Raw genomic sequence first — 25,790 nt, 5'->3', positions numbered from 1 at the left:
TCTGATGAAGCTGCAGGGAAGTATTTTTGTGAGCAATCAGAATGCTAACAAATTTCATTTTTGAAATTCTAAGAGATAGCAGGTGGTTATTATGGTTTTCACTGTAACCATCTGTGCAGAGGGGGCTCATTACCATAATCAATAGGAAATGTAAGAAAGAACTTCAAAAGAGGGTTTCATGATACTGCAGCCAGAAACAATATCTAAATCACAATAATTCATGGAAAATTGGAAAATATCAAAGAAAGTGAAAGTCCGGAAGGGTGTTCGAGATCCTTTCTTAAAACTAGGGATGCACCAATATTCAATTTATTGGGCCAATACAATAACCGATCATTAGCAATTAGATCCAAACCCAGTGTTTAGAACACACTTCATTTCAGAACTAATCCTGAGGTGACATGCTTGAAATGTGTTTCATTGAAAACCAATTCATTCAAATCAAATAACCTGCACAGCTGGGTCTCGTCATGCTCTTACCTTTGGGCAGGTGACCTCACTCTGCTGTATCATAATGAGGGCAGAGGCAATGAGAGCTCCTTGCCTGACATAGTTCACCGGGTCATTCGTCATGGGTTCAAGCAGGTTTATTGCTTCCTGTACAAAACAATTTTAGGAGGTCAACCATCTTTAGTGCAAATGCAGTAGAAAATCTGAAATTACTTCTCATTATACAGTAATTGAAGTCATTTTATTTTAAACAAATAAAAAAGGTACAGTTTGGCTCTTTACTATCCGAGCAGTCCTTGTTTTTCTGATGATCAGGACACACTGATGGAGCCAAAATACTGGCAAGTTTCTGGCAGCTGTGAAGCATTCACGTTTATATGGTGATAACAGTAAGAGCAACTGTAGGTAGCTAGCAGGCAACCCCAGGTGAAACTGCTCTCCCTGACACTACTGGGCTCCTCTGCACACTGTTAAGGTGCTAAGAGGAGAAGCTCCTTGTTGCACTGTCACAGCACAGCCTCCCTCCCGCATCCCAGCACATCTCTACACACTCAAAGCACAGATACAATCATGGAGTGTAGAAGCAGCAGCCCATGAAGCGCTTAAGCATCCTGAACCTTTCATTCCTCATTCTGTTTCTCAGTATGTCTGATCCAAGTGCCAAGAAGCTTCCTCTACTGAGTTAAAAAAAAAAAAACCCTCAAATGTATCAGTTGAGCAGGTCTTGTGATGAGAGGCAAAATAAACGCGCCGTTCGCCCCTGACCAAAGCAGTCTACAGCGCTGCATCCCTGAATACATGCCTTTCTTGTAGGGGAGCTCATATATACACATCTACTGTCAAACTCAAGCTTTGGGTTCCACTGATGTGCTTGCGATCAAGGGTTTGGAGGTTTGCACAGTTGGAAATGACAAAAACTTTGCTCAAAGCATCCAGGCACGTGGTAGATAAGGAGACACAGAGTAAGACCCCTACTATGGCAGAATCAGCAGTAGAACCCACCAAGTCTAGATGCTTGCCTCCACAAGCAAGTTATCAAGCACTTCTGATCTCATTCATCAGACAAACTGCACGCTCCTTAAACAGTGTGTGCATGAAGCTTTCTCATGTTTGAAAGAGGGGGGTGTAAACGGGTGTAAACAGCTTTCCTAGACACTTTTTTGGTCAGCACAGAATGAACACAAATAATACTGCAATAAAAATAACCAAAGTGCAGGTGTACAAATGATTGCTTGTGGCCCATTTCCAATGGGTGGCCTGTATAACAGGCCTGACACCTTTTCTCTCTTCTTCTAAAGTGCATGGACCACAAATGACAGCATGCCTTGCAGACAGGGATTAACTCATACTCAGCTCAGATGATCTTTTTACCTCCATATGAGATGGGTTTTTCCTAAAGAACATACAAATGATTCCCAGCACACAGTGATCAGTCAAAATACCAAAAAGATGCTCTTCTACAATAATAGCTGTAAACTGTGCATTTTTTTCACTCAGTTGGATCCATTAATGGCCAAACACCATAAAGACACCAACAGAGAAGACGCTGCTCGGTGATAACAGTTTGCTCACTCTAGAAGTTGAACTGCACTAATCTCATTAAAAGATCAAAAAAACAGACATATGCTGGGGTTCAGCTGACACACTGTGCCAAAAATGACCTCCAGCTCCACAGTCCCACAGGAAATTATGTCAGTGATACTGAATGACGGACAGAATGAGGGGATGGGGCGGGGAGACTGAGGAACAGCTGAACTCACCTTGTAGCCAGTGCCAGCGCAGCAGATGCCCAGAGCCATGGCTGCTCCACAGCGCACATGGGGGTTGTAGCTCTCAGACAGGAGGGACACCACACTAGGGCACTGCTCTGGAGTCCTGCACATGTATATACACACACACACACACACACACACACACCTTAAACAGCTACACATTAATAACAGAATTGTAATCAATTCGATGAGGTCAAACTGGATAGGGGTCACACCATAGATGGTGTCTGTCATGACACTTATAATTGAGTACATTTTCCCCCCTCTCAATTAACTAGCTTTGACCAGTAATTAAAGTTAACATCGAGACTTCACTGCATAGTAACCCAACACAGCACATACCCCATACCACCCTCCCCACACCACTCCATCCCCTAATCACACAGCACATCACCCTCCCTCCCATGCCACTACACTCTGCCACACAAACTCTAAAGCTTAGTTTCATCATCACATTTTCCTGGCTCTTACCAATCCTGCCATTTCAAGCTAAAAAAAAAAAAAAAAAAAAAAAAAAAAAAAAAAAAAAAAAAGGTCTCTTCACAAGTTTTTCTGAAACTCAACTCAAATACCTTCTAGCAACCCTCCTAAGTCAAGGCAGATGTGTCAAGAAAGTTTCTTTAAACAATTTACTCAAGGTAATTCAGGCTGCCCAAGCCTTCCCTGCGCTGAGGGGTTGAGGGAGCATCGGCCTACACTGAGGATTAACAGAGCTGAACACAGTGTGCCATGAACTGAATAGAGACTATTAAGAGCCCCCATCTTACCAAGGCACCTGGACCAGGAGCTGCAAAACACTGTATTCTAAATGACCATCACATAAGCCTCCTAAAATACTGAAGTCTTTTTAAAGGCTACATTGACTATAATCTTTAATATATTTATTTACAAAATGTTTTGGTCTGTACCACTAATGAACAAGCAAGTCAAAGGCTTCAGTGGCAAAGAAGCATTTTCTATGAAAAATGCAGGATTTAGCTTATTAAATCGCCAGTGCGTGTTTTGCTCAGATTAACTAGGCATGGCTATACCAGCCTCTTTTCAGTGTATAAGCAACTGTGTCATTTATTTCACCCAAAAAACAGCATCACAGCAAAACAGGAATAGACATTTTTAAATCACCACATCACTGAAACAGGCCAAGAGTGGATTTTTCACACCCTTCAGAAAGTAGCAACAGAAACACAAGCATGTTCCCTATGCCCCAATTCAGTTCTGAAGAGATGACAACATTGTGCTTGATTACCTTTTAAGTCTCCATTTGTACCATTTAAAATAGCCCAAGCACTCTTGATGACCATTCACCTACGGAATGGGAAACCCCTTGTCCCTCATAAAACTATATTCAGAATGCCCAACCCCCCCCAAAAAAACTCCATCTCTTCCATGGCACCTCACAAAAATGTCACATTAATCAAAATTCTCCAAAGGAGAAATCTCTCACTGGAAGTAAAGGGACCTTTGCTGCTTTTAAAAAAAGACAATCGACTGCTTCAATTGATTTGACAAAGCACTGAAACCACAATAGACTCCCTGTTAGCTCAACATTATAAAAGGATGAACCTTGTAGGCAGCATGGCAGTTAAAGCATACTTTTAAAACAAACGTTTTGTAGGGAAGACATAGAACCAACTGGACCAAATTATATTGAAACAAAAGTCCTGTAACAAGCCATTAGTGTGCTGGCTGCAATTTAGCTTGGCTGCAAAGTCCTCCCTACCACACACTACCAACTCTGAAAGGATTTCTTGTTGAAGCATGTCCTCCAAAGAGATACTCAACTACTTGAAGAGCTGCACTGCACGAAAAATCTGCTGATCTACACAAAGATCTGTTGATTTTCATGTTTGAACTATCTGATCTGTCTAGCAGGGATCCATACTAGCCAGTGTGTAATGATCACTGGCCACCAAAATCAGTTGCAAAACATAATCCTGAAGCTCAAAAGTGCTTTGTAACACCTTGGAAACATCATGTATACATCAAGCTTTATAGATGTAAAAATAAGTGTCTTAAAGGCAAAAAGTAAGAGGCTGTTTTAGTCTGATTTCTCTGCCAGAAGCAGTAATTATAGTTCAGACTGCTGATTTCTTCTGATCTCTCAGAAAATAGAAAAAAAACCAAAAAAAAACACAAAAAAAACCCAAATAAAACCCCCCCCAAAAAAACCCAATAACTCGCATTAAGACAACTAGGCAAGCCAACATAGAATTTGAGTAGTGTTGTGTGACTTACTGCTGACAAAAATGCCTTTGTTCCTATAGGCCTGCCATCTTGTAAGCTCAACTTTGCAATTGTTAGTTATAGCCACAACAATAATTAAACAAGATGAAAGACACGGCCAAGCTGATAGAGCCAACATATTGGAAGGTATTCCTTGGATCTCATGTTGATGCTCAATTCATCAAAGGGAAATTAATTGCAACATCGGTTTTTCCCCAAAGAGCTTGACTGCAGTTGTGTGAGGATGTGCCCGAGAAATTGATGTTAAAATGTGACAGATGCCTGTTGACTTTTTTAATAGAAGATAATTTATGAGTTCTAAGACATTTAAAAAAACAAACAAAAAAAACCCACGTGTGTCTACACACAAATGAATATATTTTTTTACACTTCTGGAACACGATTACTATTAACTATTAATGAATTATTATCATGACTATTAATGTCATCAAGATCCCACATCACAGGCCAGCAAGATAGCAGGTTAACCTAAACCATATCTAACAGAGAAAGGAGCTAAAGTAATTAAATATTTTAACAAAGCCAGGAGCTAGCATTAGTAAACAAATATCCAACAAATCCAGTATCTAAGGTCGGGTAAGTGAAATTCATTCTTGGATACAAATCCACCCATGTATCTACTTACCTAATTAAGTGATTAATGAGAGCAAAGATCACTTCACAGGTAACAAGGTCTTTATTGAAGTCTTCACAACAATTTTGTGTATACCACTAACTTACTTGGATACTCAGCTAGCAAGCAACAGCACAGATGCACAGAGACCCCTCACACATGCATATTTCAACAACAGAGTGAGAGAAAATGCCTCGTCTATGCTAGTCTGCTAGATGGCCTGACAAAACAGTGATCCAAAGATTAGCTTAAAGCCCTTAACCCAACAAAGTGTGACTCGGTCCTGCTAGATGAACTGGGCTTTGCTTCCCTTCGATCACACAACACAGCTTTAGGCCCTTAAAATAACCTTCTGAACACTAATTCAATGAGTTCTGCAAAACTAGTGAGAACCTTCTGCACAAATAAAGCCTTCACATACTGCCACATGCAAGACTGCCTTCAAGCTTAAACTCTCCGGCTGGGGGTGTGGGGGTTAGGCCTTACTGCATCTGTAGACTGGGGCTTTACTGGCCAAAAAAGAGAAGAGAAAAATCTAGACAACATTTCGGAAGCTTGTAAGGATCATTGTGCAATCTGGTATTCAGTCATGACCTAAAAATATTTGCAGACACTGCAAAGTCTTAAAGATTTGTTTTTCGAAGATTTAAGATATCTTGTGAATTCTTTACTCTTGATTGACAACCATTTGATACCATTCATTTATTTCATAGACAAACAGTGTTTAAAGAATGATAGTATATTAAAGTAAAAGCAAATCCATGTAACATCGAGGAAAAGTAAAGTCTTTATTTTAAAAGGAAAGACTTATTGAACATCAATTAAAAGCCTGGTTCATGTTATTACTTTAAACAAAACCAAAGTCTGTCTTACATGTCACAAGTCAGAAAATATAGCTTTCTATATGTTAGCTACTCACCACACAGGTAGCAACAGATGACAGTTACACAAAATGGAGAGCATCACTAATTAATCACAATCTGAAAACGTTTTCTGTTCTCTGGGCAAGTGTACAATTAGGGGAAAAATGTGGCAGCACAACTCCCTACCCACATCCCAATACTTGTATTATACTGTATGAGGAAAAAGGCAAGACTTTGTTCCCCTCAAGCTTTACCTTATGGTGGATATTTCCATTGCCTTGCGGCATGCAATAATGTTCAAAATCTAGTGACTCTGTCCCTTAAGGTACGAGCTTCAGAGAATACTGAACTATTATATCAAACAGCCAATTTGTAAACATAAAGAAAGCAAGAAAGAGGATAGGTGTGTTCATGAGGACAGTTACAGAGAGATTAACAGGGTGAAGTTACAGTATAAACTGTCACTGGAAACACTTTCCTCCCTACTTTCTCTCAGAAGACACTTTTTCAAAAGTGTTGTTACCTCAAGCAAAATAACTTGCACATGCAAAAGAGCTGACTCATGTCATTGCAGACAAAATCAGTCTTGAAGCACCCAAAATCCATATCTGGAACATTTCAGAAGGAGAGACAAAGATCGCCAGAAAGAAAAAAAGTTTCATAAGGTTGTTTTGTTCTCCTTCAACTTTTTTCCTTTCTAGTGAACATTCATAAACACACAGAGAGGCTGACACACTCCAGAGTCAAGAGTGTGCAAGGCTCAGAACTCACCCTTTGCCAGACGCAGACCGACAATGGCAAAATGAACAAACAAAAGGAAAGGAAGTCCCAGCTTTGTGAGTTTTCCACTTGTAAAAAGGGAAGAAATAGGATATTAACATCTCAGTAACACAGGAACAATTCGTAATAAAAAAAGGGACTCCAGAAAGTAGAATAGGAAGCATTATCATCTGAATCTACTATTTTTCAGATCATTCAGATTATTCATCTGAAAAGCAGGACAGACAGAACAGATCAATTCAAGGGCACATAGGAAAATCATGCTGAAAAGTTCATACCATGAAAAAGAAACTAAAGCAAAGACATCAGGCTAGAATCTGAATGAACATCCAGTTTACATGACTGAAGTAGTAGGTACCAAGCTTAAACTCACTGCCTGAAAGGTGAACAACAGATGTGTCTCAGTCAATGAAAGAAGGTAGAACGTGTTCGTCTGAGTGCATGCACATATTGGATGGGGATTTAAATTTAAATCACATATAAAATGTGTAAATATAAAATTTATTATAAACAGAGGGTACTACCACCTGCATAAAAAAATGCAATTGTGCAGATATCAAGCATGACATGAGATATAAATTAATTTTAAAATGCAGACATGCAAATTGTTAGCATTAAAAGTATTCACATGCTCATGACTCATAAGAGAGTCAGTTACATGAAACTGTATTTACCCCCCTCCCAAAAAAAAAAAGAAAAGACAAAAGTTCAATTTGTTAAGGTCGAACAGGAGCAAGACGATGAATAATACAGTCCTTTATGATAATGGTATGGGGTTTACAGTGAACCACACAGCCCGAACAAGCCAACTCCGTTAATAACGCATCCATTTCTACATCTGCCCCTGGCCAAGAGTGAGAAACATAAACAGCAGGTCTGCTGTGCAGAAGGAAATTACCTCCCAGAATGGCTGGCAGTGATCCAGCACAGCCACGTTCGTGAGCTCTCTCCCTCCCCGGTTCGCAGAAGCCTTCACCCTACAGTGAGTGTGTGGCAGGCAAGCCAGTGCACTGCGGCTGGCGCACAAGCACACGACAGAGCGAGGGGAAAGAACGACTGAGAAGAAATCATAAGAAAACCATTGCAGTTGGTGATGCATGGTAAAACTGGGGACTCTTCCAGCATATCAGGATAAAAGGAAATACTTTTTTAACGCAGCATTAAGGTCATGTTTGGGTCTGGTCATCCCCTAAAAGGCTTAAAAGTTTTCTGACATTAACTGCTTTTTTGTGGGCACTTATAAAATGTATGAAGCAACATATTAAAGAAGCAAATTTCTGAATGTGAAGAAAAGAAGCGAAAATGTATCTTTTGTTAAACTCCAGCTTGCAATGTTGCTGATGCATTTAGAAGAAACAGCGAAAGGAGAAAATGGCATGTGGCATGAACAAAACCCACTGCCACATCTGAACTGAAGGTAAGGAATCTCAAATCAGTCTTTTGGTGCTCAGGTTTTGGTTTCAAATAGATACACAATGCTAGAAAATTACATTGAATTTAGAACTGCTTGAAAAATTCATCTGAGTTGCTAGACAGCCTAATACATGTAAAAATAAGTAAAATATGCCTATAAAAAAAATCTTGCATGAGCTCTTTTTTAAAAAGCCCCACCTTAAATCACTTGTAGGCAAAAAAAGGTAGACAAAATTAAATTCCACTTCAAAAGCATTTGAAGATTACCAAAATTATAACAGAAGTAAATGGAAAGAGAGATGCAATTAAGCACCTTGAAAGAACTTACAAATATGCCTATTTAAATAGGATTGCACACATCACTTCACAAACCTAATGTGTCATTGTATAATTTTTATATATATACACACATACATACATACATACATACATACATACATACATACATACATATAAAAACAATGTAAGCTTCAGATTGCTGTTTGTATTTGCATAGTCACATTATAGTGCTCTTAAATCACCATTACTTTTATATAATTACATTAATGTATTATGAAAAGATAACCAACACAGATTTTATTACATCAAAATTGTAAACTTTTGTAAACGCTAATGATATTAACAAGAGCCAGCCAACTGATAATTATTAAACCTTATTGACTTCAGACAGAGGAAAAAAGGCCATGATACCATCTGTTTCAATTTATTAATTTTCATTAAACCATAACATGGCTGGGTTCACGAGCAAACAACAAGAAGTCAGCAGATGCAGCAGATAACCACTTCCTTGCTTAATTACTTCTCCATGGTGTAGAACTAATGACAGCACAGGGAAATATGATATCATTTACAATGATAAATGTCAATTTGAATTGAGATAGCAATGGCTGAGGGGGGGGTGGGGGGGGGTGGACATGCACTTCATTTGGATTTGCAGTTCTGGATTTTGCAGCATCCTGAGAACCGGAGGGCACACCATACATAGACGGCTGCCACGCAACACTGCGTTGAATGCACTGCCTATGAAGTGCTTCACGCACTAGAGGGACCGCTATCCTAAGGACCAAGCAAACGAACAGAGGACTCATCCGCCCTTCTCCATCCTGCTTTGAAGTTCAGCACTTTCCCCCCGACCGAGTCGAGTTGTTCACATGGGAGTGTGTCATTTGTGAGCAGAATTTGCCCCCACCTTGTCCCCGCGCCAATCCCGCCCCCACTCGGAGGGACTGTGTGACCATGCTGGCCAAGCCCCGGCACAGAGGCAGAGCAAACATTCCCCCAGCCAGGCCAGCGAGAGCAGCATGTCCCAGCAAGCGGCGGCTCTGCCGGAGCTCAACTCCACGGAGTGGGGCAACTGTGGCGTCCTGTGCAAGAACCTGCACTGGGCCTCACTGCTCATCCTCATGGTCATCATCCCCACCATCGGAGGCAACATCCTGGTCATCTTGGCCGTGTCACTGGAGCGCAGGCTCCAGAATGCCACCAACTACTTCCTCATGTCCCTGGCAGTGGCTGACCTACTCGTGGGGCTGCTGGTGATGCCCATCGCCCTGATTACTGTGCTTTTCAGTAAGTGGCTCTCTGTATTCACCTTAACTCCATACCTTGGATTTGTTTACAACCGCTTTTAGGGTTTTGTTTTTTCTAAGAAAAAAGTGGATGTACTTGTGTGGACCATGCAACAGAGTACCATCGTGCCTAAGTGGCTGTCCCATGAATTATTAGGCATGAATTCTGCAAGATTATATAAACGAACTTGGTACTAATTGTAGTGTATGGACATACCACATTAATTAATTAATTATCCATTAAGAATTTTAGATGAAGATTAACAAAATTTGAAAACACCATAAGAGAAGAGAAATGGGGGGGGGGGGGGTCAATTCCCACGTATTCTGGAAACCAAAAAATAACTGCCATCACCCTACAAATATCTTTAAATTATGCTTCATGGTTCTCTGCATTATTCACAAATGCAGATAGCACACTTGCTTGAAAAAGTTCCTCTGAAAAGCAGCAAATGACAGCAGTATGCATAAGTAGCTGCTCTCTCTGTTAATTGCATCCCCTCTGCCAACTTGGCATTGGCACCAAGCTCCAGCCAGTCCATTATTCCTCATTTAGCAGATTAGATGGGGTTCAGAGACGACATGTGCCTCGACTCGTCTATGCATGCTGAGAATTAGCGCTTACAGCAGCTTTTTGCAACCGATCCTTTTATCTGAAATAGAGACAGCTCTGGGTGACCTCTCTAGCTATTCCCTTAGCAACAGTTCTTCATTAGCTCAGAAAAAATTACAGCACAAGTCACATGCTTATCAAACGTTAATCCCTACATTCTCAATAAAGAAACTAAGAAATACACAAAAGTAAGTAATCCACAAAAGTATAGTGACATTGGCTGCATGTTCAACACCACATTAACTACTAAAACAGAGACAATAAAGATAAACAGAATCATTTGCATCAAGATCTAGTGGTAAGGTTACTGGAGCAAAGCAGCAACCTCGCAGGGCTCAGTTCAGCAGTGATTGATATAAACAAAGTTTAGTGCTTCACATGGGGCACAAAGGCCACATGCAAGGGAAGACTCCGTGTGCCTTGGGTACAGAGAATACATTAAGTGCACTCAGCAGTTAAAGGGCTTTGGTGCAAACAGCCAAGCATAGTTCGAAATTTGCCAGAAGACAGGAACTCTCACTGGTAATTAAATCATATTGCCGGGACACGAAGGAACAATAATGGATGACATTTGAGCACAATTAATCAAGAGGAGAGAGAGAGAGAGAGAGAGCACTTTATAGGTCTAGCTGTATAGTGTTTATGTCTGGGAATTAAGAGATTGTTATTTGACAATCCTTTTATGGAACCTTTTACTTTGGGAAGAAAGGCACTTTTTAAAAAAAGTGTAAACACCAGTGATTAAAACATCAAACTTCAAAAAGCATCCTTTTAATTGAAAGATGCCACCTCACTTTATTTTGGCTTTGAAAAGGTTTGTGTGAATTTTTTGCTTTTCATGGAAACATTTGCTGTGACACAAATTTCATTTAAAAATTGCTTGCTGATCAGAGAGCACAAGAAGAGCTCCAATATTCTAGGTCCCTGTCTACATCTGCATGTCTACAGCTTGTCAACACCTTTAAAAATTCAATGATTCCATGTCAAGGTAAAAGGTATAAAGATGTCATCTGACCAAAGAATGAATTTAGACAACGTTCAACTTACTGTAAATGAATACCACAGGGCTAAAACAAGTACAAGAAGTATACATTCTCAAAAATAATCATAAATACATTCATCAAGGACGAAGAGAAATATTTAGAGGAGAAATTTCAGCTTTGGCAGACAACTGGCAAGGCACACCATCTTCTGTTTCTCGGGAAGAGAGAGATTATAGGGTGGCAAAACTTGTCTGTCAGTCTCCTCAATGGGGAAAACCATGGGCCCAACAACCCTTCAGCAGGAACAGCTCAGTTGTTCTTATGTTACCTACACTGGAGAGTGCCCTGGAAACCACAAACCTGATTTCATCAGAAGAGAGGCTAAAGACCTGAGATGTCAGCACACTTTAAAACACCAGTGACAAAACAGAAGGCTGGTAGTGTGGGAGAGCATTATCCTCAGAAATACAGCACAACAGCACAAAAGCAAAGATGAGGAGGAGCACTCAAACAGCGCTCAAGTTGCCTACTGACTCAGAACAGTGTAGTAGATATTTGAAGAGGAAAGATGCAGACTTGTTTAAGCTTTTGGAAAACAAATCAGAGGACAAAAATAAAAAATAAATAAATTAAAGTATATACATCAGTCCTAGGTTACATAGTTGAGAACGCATTCCAAATTCAAATAAAAAGCATTAAGAGAGAAATCACCCACATCTAACCCATGTTAAATTCACAATGAATCCCTACATGTAAGAGGATGACAATTGAATATCCAAGCAAAAGTACTGGAATATACCATTAAATGTCATATACTAATCAGCCTGTATTCAGTGACAAATTGCACTAAATGTGTGTGAATGCTTAGCACCTTTACTGAAATTATAAAAATCACCTTACCAGAAGGAAGAGATTAAAAGCTTATCTGCTATTCAGATGGATTTAACAAGACGTTTTTAAATTGTTGTAACTGATTAGGTGACACACAAACTAGAGATGTACGCAACCGTATTTTTCCCACCCTCTACATTACCTGTTTATTAGCTACGCTTATTAAACTTTGCAAGCTTGAAGTTGCATTGTAACGCAGAAAAAAGGATAGCCCCCCTCTCACAGATATTCAGGACATCCCAATGTATTTAAAAAGCTTGCAGGCATCCATTTCTATTTCAAGCATTTAACCAGATCCTTTTAACCCTCCATAGATGGAAGACCATATACACCAACAAATAGCCCACACATATACCTGCGTATACACCGGATGATTGTAGTTTCTTTTTCATTTCAACATTACTGACAATTCCTTTTGTGCAAGGTGTACTGATGTGTATGACCTGGAAATATCCAACAACTGTCCAATTTGAACAGAAAAAGCCCTGCGTTGCTTCTGCCGGCTTTTCTGAGTTTTAGCCAAAAGGCATGTGTAGAAATCGTCTGCAGTGCAGGCATATACGCAAGCATATACACTGCCCATAGATCACTTCTCATGAGTTTCATGGGAAAGCAACCAGCACAGCACATGCACATTTCCAAAAATATGACCCCTGCACCTGCACTATAACACTAATTATGCAAGACACTCAAACTGATCCTTGCACAAAACAGCTTACACTTTACCCGAAACACTACAGCATTTGGTTCAAGAGCTTTTCCCTAGATTACAAAATATCTGTATTCTGTACAATACAGAATACAGTATGTATATCAGACAACCAAAGGCACGCAAAGGCAATTCACAGAATAGCAGAAACGCAGCAGAAATGTTAGTCAAAATGTTATAATTTTTTGGGAGGTGGCTCTTGTAGTGAAAAAAATAAATCATGCTAACAAATAATGCCACAACTCTACACAAAGCCCAACTCAGCCCTAACCCATAAATAAGAACCCAAATATAAACACAGGTAATTCGGGGTCAGTTGTAGACTCTGGACAAAATGACAAAGTCCTTTTCTCTACTCATCATCCCTATGTAACAAATTTATCAGTTTGATCAGTGCTCAACCCTCTGTGTTTCAGACTCAGGATGGCCCCTGCCAGAGTTCCTGTGCCCCATCTGGCTCTTTCTGGATGTTTTGTTCTCTACTGCCTCCATCATGCACCTGTGTGCCATCTCGCTGGACCGTTACATCGCCATCAAGAAACCAATCCAGCACAGCCAGTACAAGTCCAGGGCCAAAGCCCTGGGCAAGATTGCACTGGTCTGGCTGATCTCTATAGGTAAAGCAATTAAGCTTGAAGCTCCTGTGCTACTCAGTGATGACTGCAACTGGCAAGCCTGTTTTCAGCCCAGCAACATGAGCACACAGCAGTGTTGCTGGGGAGCAGCAAGCATAAGTGGCTCTGCTTCTTCTGTTCTCACCAGCACTAATGAAATGTTTGTTCAGATGAACGACTGCTCAATTTCCTTTGGTCTTATCTGATCATGATCTACCTCTTGGCAAGACAACTGTTTGTACCTCTCTCGAGTAACTGACATATGGGACCAATGTACAAACCACTGTTTATTTTGTTGCCACTAGAAATGGTGTACTTGGCAAGGATTTAAGATACTTCATCACCTTACTGTCACAAGTAAACTCAGAACCAAGTGCTTGGGCAGTTCTGATACTGTCATATTTCCTGTGTTAGTGTTTTTCAATTCACTTTCCATAAAATATATATCCTATACCTCCTAACTGGATTTCCCTGACTACGCAAGCTTATATAAACAAAAGGATTGACTGGTAATGACCTGGCTTCAGTTTTTTCCTCAGGTTTTCCTGGGAACGAAATTAGACACCTATGAAGTTGTACTCGTTAACAAAAGTCCTCTTGATTATTCTGCCCGTGTTTAGAGGATGGTATTCAGCAGTGTTTTACAGCCATGAAAGGCAGGCCTTGCACGCCATCCCTTCACTGTACACCATGCACTCTGTGTCCCTGCGAGAAATCACACATTCTCACTTTTGACAAAGCAGTATTACTGAGCTAAACCAGACAACGGTAGCTAAAGTTATGGAAGGTACTCAAGCCAGCGTTAGTGGAAGAGTCTGCTAGTTTAAGATCTACAGTCACTGTCATAAACTGCTTTTTTTTCCCACCCCCAAATGATGAATGGTTAGTTTACTGACTCTAAGTGTTTCATTTTATAGAGCTATACAGTGCAGAGCTTGTCATTTCACTGCTCGAAGAACACAAGCAAGCTATGGCGCCAGATTCGTCACCATTACGATTGTCTCTTAATTATATTAATGCATTATACTTTTCTCCTATAACAGGTATCGCCATACCGATACCCATCAAAGGACTACAAAGCTCTGACCATCCAAACAACGTAACATTCAACAGCAACCACATCTGCCTGCTCACACTCGAGAGCTTCGGGGAATTTAAAGTGTTTGGCTCTCTAACAGCTTTCTTCATCCCCCTCACAATAATGATGATCATCTACCTGCTGACTATTCAGGTGCTGCGTAAGAAAGCCTGTCTGCTCAGGTCAAAGGCATGCCAGAGAATCAATAGACCGACAGTTTCTACAGTCTTTCAAAGGGAGCACGCGATGCCTTCTCCAGCCGAGAACCTCCCCACGCTTGAAGGAATTAAGAGGGATCAAGCGCTTTGCCCCACCCACCCTATCACAGGGGATGACATTCCCATTCGGAGGATGTCCACTATTGGAAAGAGGTCCATGCAAAACCTGAGCAACGAACAGCGGGCATCAAAGGTCCTGGGGATTGTATTCATGCTGTTTGTGGTAATGTGGTGTCCATTCTTCATTACCAATGTCACCTCAGTGCTCTGCGCCAGCTGCGACATCAAGTTAGTCGACAGGCTGTTGGACATTTTTGTATGGGTGGGTTACATCTCGTCAGGTGTCAACCCTCTAGTCTACACACTTTTCAACAAGACTTTCCGGGAGGCTTTTACACGCTATATCACGTGCAACTTTGGCAGCAAGAAATCACCCCAAAAACAATGTAGGAACTTGACAAGAATTTCCTTTCACTCTTCTATGACAGAGAACTCGAAACTGTTCATGAAGCACGGCATGAAGAACGGCATTGGTGCTGTGAGCTACCAGAGCCCCCTACGGCGGCGCCCAGCGCACCTGCAGCCCTCCACCAGTGTCACGCTGGACACACTGCTCCTCACTGAGAATGAGGACTGCAAACCCGACGAGAGCATCAGCTGTGTGTAGCCTGAGAACCTGCACTTTTGAGTGAACACAGAGACCGGGGCGTCACCCTACACAAACAGCTCACTAGTGAATACTGTGTGGAATGGGGTAACTGCACCGGGTTTAGATAGATAATGGTAAATAGACCAACCATTTTAATACCCTGCAGTGGAAGCTATATGGGCCTAAAATCTTTGGAAACTTACATATGTTGAAGGAAATCAATGCAATCAATCTGGAATTGATGAATGATAGAACCGAGAACTATTAACAATGACTGAGTTCAGTGTATGCATGTTATTCACAACACTGCTGGTCAACAGGGTCTGCTACAAGTAGCCTAAATATGTGGCACTCTTATGCATGATGAACAGACTACATACTCAAACTATGCCTTCACTGACTACAAAGAAAGATGGAAAATGGTTTTGTATTGTTTGGTTTATAAAGAGGATTCAGAAAAGAAACATTATCAATTGTATTTAAGACCGTATTTGTGCTGTCATAAATGGCCTCCTCAAATATTATAAATATTCAACCTGATTTGTAAATATTGACAAAGTCTATACAATCTTTTCTTCCTGAATAAAATGTTTCAGATAAATATTCTGCATCCTCTTGCATCCCCAAAACAAATAATACATTTGTGATAAGACTACACCCTTAAAGCGGGCCAGTATACTAATATCTTTCCTAATTAATATTGATTTATGATATATCTAGTAATAAAAAGGGCAAAAGCAAAATCAACAATTAATTTTTCTAAAGACCAAGGCGTGCCTTCACAGCAATAATACTGCCAAATACCTCCATGGTTGCTGAGAGGTATGGTATGAAATTATTTAGATTACCAACATCCTACAACCTTTCAGTGGATGCAGCCCGACCACGCACTTTAAGGGGACAACACACTGGTGAAACTCTGGCCTGCTCAGACATGTCTAGTGCAGGGAAGCCACGAAACTAAAAGGACAGGAGGAACATGGCTGAATGGCTGCAGCTCCGGAGGCACTCTAAACACAGGAAGGATTTACATGGGCTTTATCTTGCAGCCAATTGATCATGCGAATATCATACGGCCTTTTAGGGCTTAAAATAGTTTGTCCAGTTGTTCTGCTTGGCCCAAAACACTAAGTGGATTCCTGAAGTGTAAATTTACTCTGGAGATGACCTAGACCTCAAGCAGACTAAAGGGAAAATCTCTGAATCAGTATTTTACATGTTGTAAATGAAAAAAATCTAAATTCATAAATTCAATATGAACATTTCTTTTAAGCTTTTTTTGAAGTGCAATAACTGACACTGGTATGATAACTGAACAGAAGGATGGCGGTGGTAAAAATCGCTTGTATACTGTGACGCCTTCTATAGGCAAGATACAAAGAAGCGAGCAAGGTAAAGGAATCAGATGTACATATTAAAATGTAAAGCATCATGGGGCAGACAATGAGCTCAAAACCCTAGATCTGCTAAATCTGAATGGCTCAATGGGGAAAGGGGTTCCTCTGACTTGGGTGTATTGTCTCCATGACAACTTAAAAATTTACTTCAGTCAACATTTTAATGCCAACAATAATAATTTGTCAAAGCATTAAACATCAAGTAGAATATGGTTCTAACAGGACAGGTTTTTAATTTTTTTCCAGGTGATGAAATTTAAAAATTGTGCTTATTAAAAAAGTGCACGCCAAAGAAGCCTTCTTTGGACCACTGATGCTAAGGTCAAATCATCTCAGTAAAGAATCATCCCTCAACTCATACAATCATAGCAGAGAGTAAACCATCACATCTTATCCCACACAATCAAATGTTTGTTATGCAACAGGAGAATGGGCAAATCAGGTCAGATGTGCTAAGAACACCCAACAGGCCTCTTGATCTTTTACTACTACCCTTTAGAAAGATTGCTGAATTTTCTGTGAACAAGGTAGACATACATACATACATGAATGAACGAACGAACGGTTTAAAAAAAAAAAACCAAAAAAAAAAAAAAAAACAGCACGGGGGGGGGGGGGGGGGGGGGCTATCAATACTGCAAAGCTGGTTAAGTGAGCAGAGTAACCTATGGCAGACAGACTTACTAACAATAAAGCATGGAAAAACCATCTTCATTACAACACTGTCGGAAGAGATTAATCTCAGTGTTTCATTTGGCGGTATTACTAGGAGAGAGACGGGGAAATAAACCCCTGGCATTTTTGAGAAGGCATTCCAAACACATTTGGAAAATATTCTAGAAGAATGGATGGAATCTAGTCTTTATGTACACATTAGGCAGGGAGATTTATCAGGTTTAGCTGGGGGACATTTCTTGGATGAAGGCAGGGCTAGTCTAAAAAGGTGCCGACAGGATTGGAACTTGGTCTGAAATTAGTTTCCAATACAGCAGTGGTTCGGAGCCATTCTGGCCTGTAGGGGTTAGATCTGCTATATGTACCTACAAAGACATTTTAATCCTCAACCATAAAAGCAGAAGCAATGACAAAAATCATAGATAATCTAACAGAAAAGGTTCCAGCTCATTGTAAGGATTTCTAAACACTGGCAGTATTAAAAAATGTTTTTCAAATTTGGTGAAAGGCACAGGTGAGTCTTTAGGATAGGTTGTTAATGCCACACCAAACAGGACCATTATAGTAATACCGCCTATATACTTCTAGACCAAAGTGTGACTTTTATAATTTAATACTCATGACTGGGTATTTAAATTCCTTGAGCATGACGACATGTACCCAAGCATAAACCTGCACCCCAGGTTGGCCAGCTGCTGAAAAATTCAGCCTTCCAGATTGACAACTTCAATTTCAGAGCACAAAGCAAATGAGAACAACTCAGACAGCGAACAGTGATGAAGGGATGCAGATAGAGGAGGACCACACAGATGAGACTGTACCTGAACATGATGAACCCAATGGACTCGACAGCAGCTCTGCGCACATCATCATTCACGTCACTCACCTGTCGGAGGAGAGAAAGAAATGGGTCATTTTCATGCCGGCTTCTGATCATTTCCTCTCTATGCATATCAAAATAGAGATCAGTAACGTGAGGGGGGTGGGGGTGAAGGGAAGGGAACGGCCGAAGCTGAGGATTTCTTCAACATCAGAAAGTGTGCTGAGGCTGCCACCTACAGGGGAGGAGGTGTCCCACACTAAAGAACAATTTTAGCCATCCATCAATCTCTAACCTGACCTTTAGCACAGGGGCACACAACTTGCACAATTTAAAACCTGAACTACAACTGCTTCACCCAAAAAGTTACTTAAAACGTAATTATCTTTAATTTTTACTATGCTCCTTATCCAAGTTGTGTCCTTATTACTATAGACTGAACCCACTGGGTTGGAGTCACATCTCTACCCGCTTGTGGAGAGGAGTTCCGGTGTGCATGTTAGCGCGTGTTCAGAGTGCAGCCAGTGTGAGAAAGGGAGAGGGGGGGAATGACTCACAGCCACGTGAAGCAAGCGGCGGATGGCCTTGTTGTTCCCAGAGCCGCAGTACGCCATGCCCACTGTGTACATTCCTGAGCGGCGGAGGATAGGGTCCTGGAAGAGCAGTGAGACAAAGCAGAACTTCAGCCTGCAGACAGAGCCTCAGCAGGCTACATTAGCACTGCCACTGTGGGGGAAGTGGTGACTGATGGGCGAGGGGTTCAGATCGGGGGACGAATGGCACGACATCCAGAGAGCATCACCCCAGACAACAGCTTAAACACTTCAGGAATCAAGAGGAAACAGTAGTATGAAAGAACTTTAAAAGTAATAAATCCCTTTCTAAGGAGGTCAAATGTCCTTGTTGTTACCTTCTTTGTGCAGTAATTCTGTTTTAGTTCTTGAAAGATTTAAGCTATCAACACAATTGCTAGAAATTCACAAAAAAAGTGTATAACAAACACAAGTGGCATCAGAGAACCATGACCACTAAAGTAAGCCAGTAAGGCATCAAAATATCTCACCCATAAGTAACCAGTAATGCTCTAGTAAATCGGATGTATAAAGAAGCCTCTAAAAGTACATTCATACATACAAGAGCTTTCAAATTATTAAACTTAAGTATCAAACTTATTCAATTGGTAAGAAATAAGACAACATTAAATTTGCAAGAAAAGACAATTCTCATAGCTACACTCTGCAGGAAACTTGACATCATTTGTTCTTGCTAGTGGGATGTTAGGACAGGTGTGCTCACCTTGTCCCTGCACAGGCTCTCGATGAGTGCATCTGCCTCCTCCATCCTGCCATACATGACCAGTGCGATGCCCACAGCCAGACCACGCAGGATCTTCTCATGCTGGGTCTCCTGGGCGTAGGCTACCATGTCCTCGATAGCCTGGGCTGACTTTGAGCCCAGCATAACCAGCCCCAGGGCCAGACCTGCTGCCTCTCCTACATGAAAGCAATAGTTGTGAAAACGCAAAAAGTCAATAAAGATAACACACTGGCAATGAAGGTGGGATTCAGGGAAGGGTTCAAATGGCTCATGTGTATAGTCCCTTGCCTGTAACTGCATCATCTTGATAAAGGTTTGATTTAAGTAGATCGTACACGTCCTGTCGGGCAGTTCCAAGGGCTGCTAGCCCGAGCCCGAGGGCGCCTCCATGACGGACAATCTGTACAACAGACAGCAAAAAGGCCCAAAATGAGCAACAAAATTTGTTTACTGCAGTCTCAAAACAACAATGTGAAAGCCTGGTATTTACATCATTGCTTGCGCTCTTCAGCTGGCTGAGGAGGTAATCGATGATGTCTCCCCCATGGTTGGCATGGATTAATCCAAGGGCATAAAGACCTCCTCCTTCCTGGTAGGCGGAGCCAGGTGAGGTGTCTTTGGGCAGGTAAGTGGCCATTAGCTGCAAAGCCTCTTTTTCATGACCCTAAAAAAAAAAAAAAAAACAGCACCAAAAACACCCATCTGGGCTTAACACAGCTTTATGTTTCTCTGGTTACAATCTGCATCCTATCTGTGATAGGATGAACTGCCTACCTTGTGAATGACACCAAGACTCGCTGTTGCTGTGAACTTAGCCCAGTTTGTTGCTCTTGCAAGCCACTCCAGATTTTCTCTTTATGGAAACGCAAACATGGAAACATTACTTTCTTATACTGTGGCTAGATTTCAGAGTCAGTGTTTACATAAGAGTAACCAGATTTAACATGTTCCAGATCATACATGTCACAACAGTTAGAAATGTAAAGCTTTACCCCATTCTGAGATAAAGGCAGTTCTACCTACAGTAATATTAAATACAGTTTTACCTGAGAAACTGATCACTTGTGGTTCCTGTGTGCATGAAAGAGTTTGCTATGACCGTTGCTGTATGGCACACAGAATTTCGTACTGCATCCTGGAAAAAAATAAATGTGTCATCTTTCTTCAACCAGCTGATCCAACACTTATCAGCATTATTTCAAAGAGGAGTATAAAGTTAACTCCCATGTCATACCCTTAACCTTTCCAACAGAATAACAGACATGAATATTATTCCTCCTTTTATTCATACTGAATATTCATATTCAAGTTTTCTAACAAACTGCGAAAGCCTGTTTCCCAGTCAGTACCACTCACTCTCACTTATACTGCACCCAGACCAACTCTAGTTCCCCTCACCAGTGATGGTGGAGCTAACTAAATTAACAGCTCATTATCATGGTTAGTGTTTAGCGCAGTTTAGAGCAGGGAAACTACTGTACTGTGGAGCTCCACCACAGGGACCAAGAGAGAAGCTCTGCCTTCATCTCATCGCACAGCATCTCTCACTTTTGTGTTTTTGAGGATCATCAAGTCTGTGTTGTTGTTGCGAATGAGGAACTGGAGATGCAGCTCAATAGCCATTTCACCGCTGAGTATCTTGATCATTTTTGAGTTCTGGTCCTTTGGTTCATCCTTCTTTTGAAAGAGAAGACATGGGCAACATTAAAATGGAGACTGCCTAAAATATGATGAGTCCACTGTCACAGGGCTGCACATCATTTTAATTTTGAGCATTTGAGTATGGCCTGACAGAGGTGTTTGACCAAAGTATGTGTAGCTCACAGATTAGCCATAATTACCCCGTCCACAGTCTTTCCAGCTGGGGAACTGCAAGCCTTGTCATCTGTTTCCATGGCATCACTAACACCATACAGTACCCACAGCAAGAACAGGGGAAAAGAAAAGAAAAGAAAAAGAATTTAAGTGGCAATCACATTTTTAAAAAGAAATGTATCAAATTTATTTACATGGTGCTATAACAGTTCTTGTCACAAAGCAGCTTTACAAATGTCCGAGTCCAAGACCCCAGTGAGCAAGCCGAGGGTGACAGTCGCAAGGAAAACCTCCCTAGAGCATGTGGAAGAAACTGTAAGAGGAACCAAGACCCAAAAAAGTGGAGGGAGAGGGGGTCGCCATCCTCCTCTGGCCAACAAAGACAAATAATCTGTTTACATTACTTTTTAGTTTTGTGCCCATTTAAACTTTTTACACACACACAAAAAAATGGAATTGCTGGTTTAAAAAAAAAAAAAAAAGCGAACTATGGAAATTAGAGGATAAATAGCTAGCTTTCAAAACAGCAGAACAGTCAGTGACACTATTAAAAGAAATGTCAATCCCTCTGCCTAAAGAAACACTTTAAAATACCTTATTTGAAATAAAATGACTAAGAAAAATCTCAATGTGAACCTTAAAAGCTAATTTCAAGCCAAAACCCTACATCACTGACATTACAACATTAATACCATTGTTATGATGAATGTCATTCAAAACAAGGACATAGCTATTTCTGTTGGAGTTTTCAAAACAACTATAAAGCTGAAACGCCAATGTAAAGTCTAGCACATGCAGTGAAACACCAAATTGTTAACCGAGGTAAAGGGAAACTATCCCTGGATCAAGGTGCAGCTTCCCCATTACAAATTGTTCCACATATACAAAAATTAAGTAAAACTGTCAAATTCCTATATACAGTCAAACACCTTTGTCCTAAATACTGTAACTTAAAACAGGGATAAATTTGGCTCATGGCCATCAATAACCACCTCTCCTCCCATGCCCTGTACCCACCTGTCTTTGTCCTGAGTTGGCACAGTGCCAGTGTTGGTGGAGCCTGGCACAGCAGGAATTGGGGTGCCCACTGTGCGGAGGTTCTGGATGACAGAGGACAGGAACTGTTGGCTGGCGCTTTCATAGAGGTCAAAGCAGATCTGATAGGCCATCAAGAGGTTGTCTTCCTTAACCAGCTTCTCCAGTATATCACTAACTGCTTGAGGGTCATCCAGGAATATCAGACACTACAGCAGGTCAAAGAGAGAGAGAGAGCACAAGAGCAAGAGTGAGAGGAATGAGGTCATTAGAGAGAGGACTTCAGACAACTGTCTTCAGAAAGGCCTTTGCAGGAGTATGCTGTTTGCTGGCTCCCACCTGACAAACATTGATGAAATCTGGCTTCTCCAGGTTCATATAGAGCTTAACGAGCACTCGGAGCACCTCATTACGGAACTTTTTATTCTGCATAAGCGTCATGCAGATCTTCAAGCTGTATGCTAACAGACCACTGACATCATTCTACATGAGGGAAGGGAGAAAAGAGCTAATTAAAAGAGCTTTCCAGCTGTAACAGGAAAACATTACTTTCACCATCACCTGACTCCAAACTCTGAAAGACATTACACTGCATGCAGAATGTCTTTCTATGGAGAACCATGGGAAACATAAGGGCAACATACCGATTCCAGGATGGTCTTCTCAAAGATGTCCAAGCGCCTCGTCTCAAGAGCTATCCCAATGGCCTGCTTGTACTTGTGATCATCAAGGCACCGTTGGAACATCTTGTTAACAATGCCCTCCAGGCGAGGATCAATGCTCTTTTTTTCCTCATCCTCAGGCTGCTCAGCGTTCTCCACACGCAGCTTGGTGTAGTGGTCAATGCATTTGGCTGTTGGCCAGAGAAGTATGAGTTTGACCACAAAGTGTAGAACAAGTAAAAACAACCCCAGAGAAACAATGAACATGAAGAAAAATCTGCCTCTTACCAATAATAGTCTCCACATACTCAGAGTCATCGGTGACATTGAAAAGGTCCCCAGCGCCCAGAGCATAGTTCAGGGACTCCTCAAAAGCTCCAAGGTGGTAAAAAACCTTAGAGGCTACCAAAGCAGCAAACTCTCTGCTGCGGAATGTCTCATCTTCATAAAGGACCTCTCTGAGAAGTAACCAACATATCAGCATTAATCAAACAGAGCTTTATTTAGAGGCAATATAAACACACAAGATCAGCTATGTCTCAAGAAGGGCCTGCTTACATTTTATCCACAGACTCCGAAATCTCTGCCCAGAAGTCATTGACAATCGAGTTCAGCTTGTGGAGTGCAAACTCCTTCAAATGAAAAAGAAAAGAACCTTGACTTTAGAATAAAATAATTAACCGGAAAATTAGTAACAAATAAGCAATAACCAACACAGACTGCATTAGTAAAATACAAAATTTTCAATGATTTTCCACAAACATTCAGTAAATGTTGTCTGTAAACAGGATTGTGCAATGCTGCTACCTTCAGCTGAGGCTCGTCCTCGTCCAGGAGGGATATGATACCCGCTGCATAAACAGTCAACAGATTATAAACTTTAGATATGTTTCAAGTTTAGCTATTAGCAATAACAGTTACTACAGAATAGTACTGTAGTTATATGAGCGATGTAACATTCAGTTTAGACTGGAGATGTAGTTAGTTCGCTAGTTAGTACTACAGGCATAACTAATATTACTCAACACCATCCAGCTTGAAATGCTTTAATGAAAACAAGTCGCCTACCACACGTCTAGACAACTACGCTAGCCCGCTAGCTTTGCTTCCTTGTACAATAAATGGTAAAACTGTTCCTTTGGCTGACGAAAGATGAATATAACACGAGAGCAACCGTGGCGAACTAGCTAACTAGCCTATATGTTAAACTCAGCATTAACACAACTGTAACCTTAGCCATCATTTGCGTAAGAGCTTTAGCGTGAACCGTTGGCTAACTGCTAGGCTGGTAAACGGGTCAACGTTCGGTGAGCTAGAGCTTGTAACTCTGTACGTGAGCCGCAGGTCTCTCCGTTGCTTTGAGTTATTAGGAAAACAGGGCGAGCTATATAACTGCCCAAAACATATTTTAGTGGTGCCAGTTAACCTAGGTTAGCTGGGTAGCTATATTTTGGTGATGCCAGTTAGCTGTCTTAGCTAACTATCTACTCTGTTTAATGTAGCAAGCTAAGCTAACCTGACACTCGACTATGTGACTCAGCTAAATCAACTGCACTTTCCCATAGCGTTCATATTATCGCTCACCAGCAGAAGTTATCATATTTTTCACTCCGTAGGCAACTCTCCCGAATGTCCTCTAGCGGAATAAAGGGCACTGGTAACTATTACAAACCACGCCAATAAGGACTAAAGTGGGGTAGAGTCTCCAACACAGAAACACCTCGCAAAACCACCACTTCAACCCTCGCTAAGTGTATGAGAAACAATGAGCATCCTGTCCACTAGGACCCTCAGATGTTGTATGATAATCTGTGGTATTGCCATATAGTTTATGACATTTTTGTTGCTGTTTGGAATATCTCTTTGCACATTTAATATGTCTATAACGTTTTGAAATCCATTTTAATGCAATTCGGTTTTTTTTTCTCTTAAATATCAGTTTATATTTCGAGATTAATGTAGAACCTTTTTATTTTTTTGATGGCATCGATTTAGAAACCCTACGATTCTTCCACGGGGCTTTGAGCGTATCAAAAGTGCAAACGATCGCCACCTAGCGTTCAACGTTACCTATTACAAATTATGCTGCAAAGATGAATTTAATATACCTTTATTTTTAATGCATTTTTTACTTATCGATCCTTGTTTTTCTGGTTCTTGAAATCATGCTAATTATAGTTAGATTGGGAACCAACCGTATATGTCAAATGTTAGGAAATATATGCACAATGTGAAAAATGAAATTACATTTAATTTGCCTGCATATTATATACCAAATAAAAATAATCAAATTGTTGAAAAATTGACAACAGTTGTTATCACAAAGCAGCTTTACACATTTCCGAGTCCAAGACCCCAGTGAGCAAGCCTAAGGTGATAGTGGTAAGGAAAAACTTCCTAGTGAATGAGGAAGAAATCCTGAGAGGAACCAAAACTTCCTGTTGGATGGGGGGGGGGGGGGGGGGGGTGTTCATACTTATACTATTTATTACACAATATTAGCATCACATTGGCAATATCATAACCTATTTGCAATATTATCATTCTACAGAAACACACACACACACACACACACACCAAAACATTGTTATATGTATGGTAATTTGGACAT

The 25,790-nt window shown here is 40.9% G+C and overlaps 2 protein-coding genes across 2 annotated transcripts in view; one reads left to right on the top strand and one right to left on the bottom strand.

Moving 5' to 3' along the window:
• psmd1 (proteasome 26S subunit, non-ATPase 1) overlaps positions 1-24,952 on the bottom strand; it is a 33,453-nt gene extending 8,501 nt beyond the window's left edge. Inside the window, exons 1-18 of the mRNA XM_027023430.2 lie at positions 24,764-24,952; positions 23,987-24,030; positions 23,738-23,811; positions 23,468-23,637; positions 23,162-23,370; positions 22,857-23,000; positions 22,500-22,726; positions 21,509-21,569; positions 21,216-21,344; positions 20,714-20,802; positions 20,442-20,520; positions 20,158-20,331; positions 19,956-20,067; positions 19,647-19,843; positions 18,908-19,003; positions 18,352-18,416; positions 2,211-2,325; positions 481-597 (exon numbers count right to left, since the gene is read on the bottom strand). Coding sequence (XP_026879231.1) covers positions 481-597; positions 2,211-2,325; positions 18,352-18,416; positions 18,908-19,003; positions 19,647-19,843; positions 19,956-20,067; positions 20,158-20,331; positions 20,442-20,520; positions 20,714-20,802; positions 21,216-21,344; positions 21,509-21,569; positions 22,500-22,726; positions 22,857-23,000; positions 23,162-23,370; positions 23,468-23,637; positions 23,738-23,811; positions 23,987-24,030; positions 24,764-24,779 — 2,118 coding nt within the window. The 5' untranslated portion in view covers positions 24,780-24,952. The remainder of the gene's footprint in view (positions 1-480; positions 598-2,210; positions 2,326-18,351; positions 18,417-18,907; positions 19,004-19,646; positions 19,844-19,955; positions 20,068-20,157; positions 20,332-20,441; positions 20,521-20,713; positions 20,803-21,215; positions 21,345-21,508; positions 21,570-22,499; positions 22,727-22,856; positions 23,001-23,161; positions 23,371-23,467; positions 23,638-23,737; positions 23,812-23,986; positions 24,031-24,763) is intronic.
• Positions 7,764-16,130, top strand: htr2b (5-hydroxytryptamine (serotonin) receptor 2B, G protein-coupled). The gene is given in 5 exon segments (XM_035523221.1): positions 7,764-8,139; positions 9,073-9,393; positions 9,396-9,704; positions 13,316-13,516; positions 14,557-16,130. Coding segments are annotated over 4 exon segments (1,452 nt in total). The 5' UTR covers positions 7,764-8,139; positions 9,073-9,371; the 3' UTR covers positions 15,477-16,130.
• Positions 24,953-25,790: the final 838 nt, after the last annotated feature.

Source organism: Electrophorus electricus, chromosome 26, assembly GCF_013358815.1.
Source record: "Electrophorus electricus isolate fEleEle1 chromosome 26, fEleEle1.pri, whole genome shotgun sequence".
In the NCBI taxonomy this organism is placed as follows: Eukaryota; Metazoa; Chordata; class Actinopteri; order Gymnotiformes; family Gymnotidae; genus Electrophorus; species Electrophorus electricus.
Note: the sequence above shows the minus strand (reverse complement) of the source record. Positions and strands in the feature narration are given on the sequence as shown.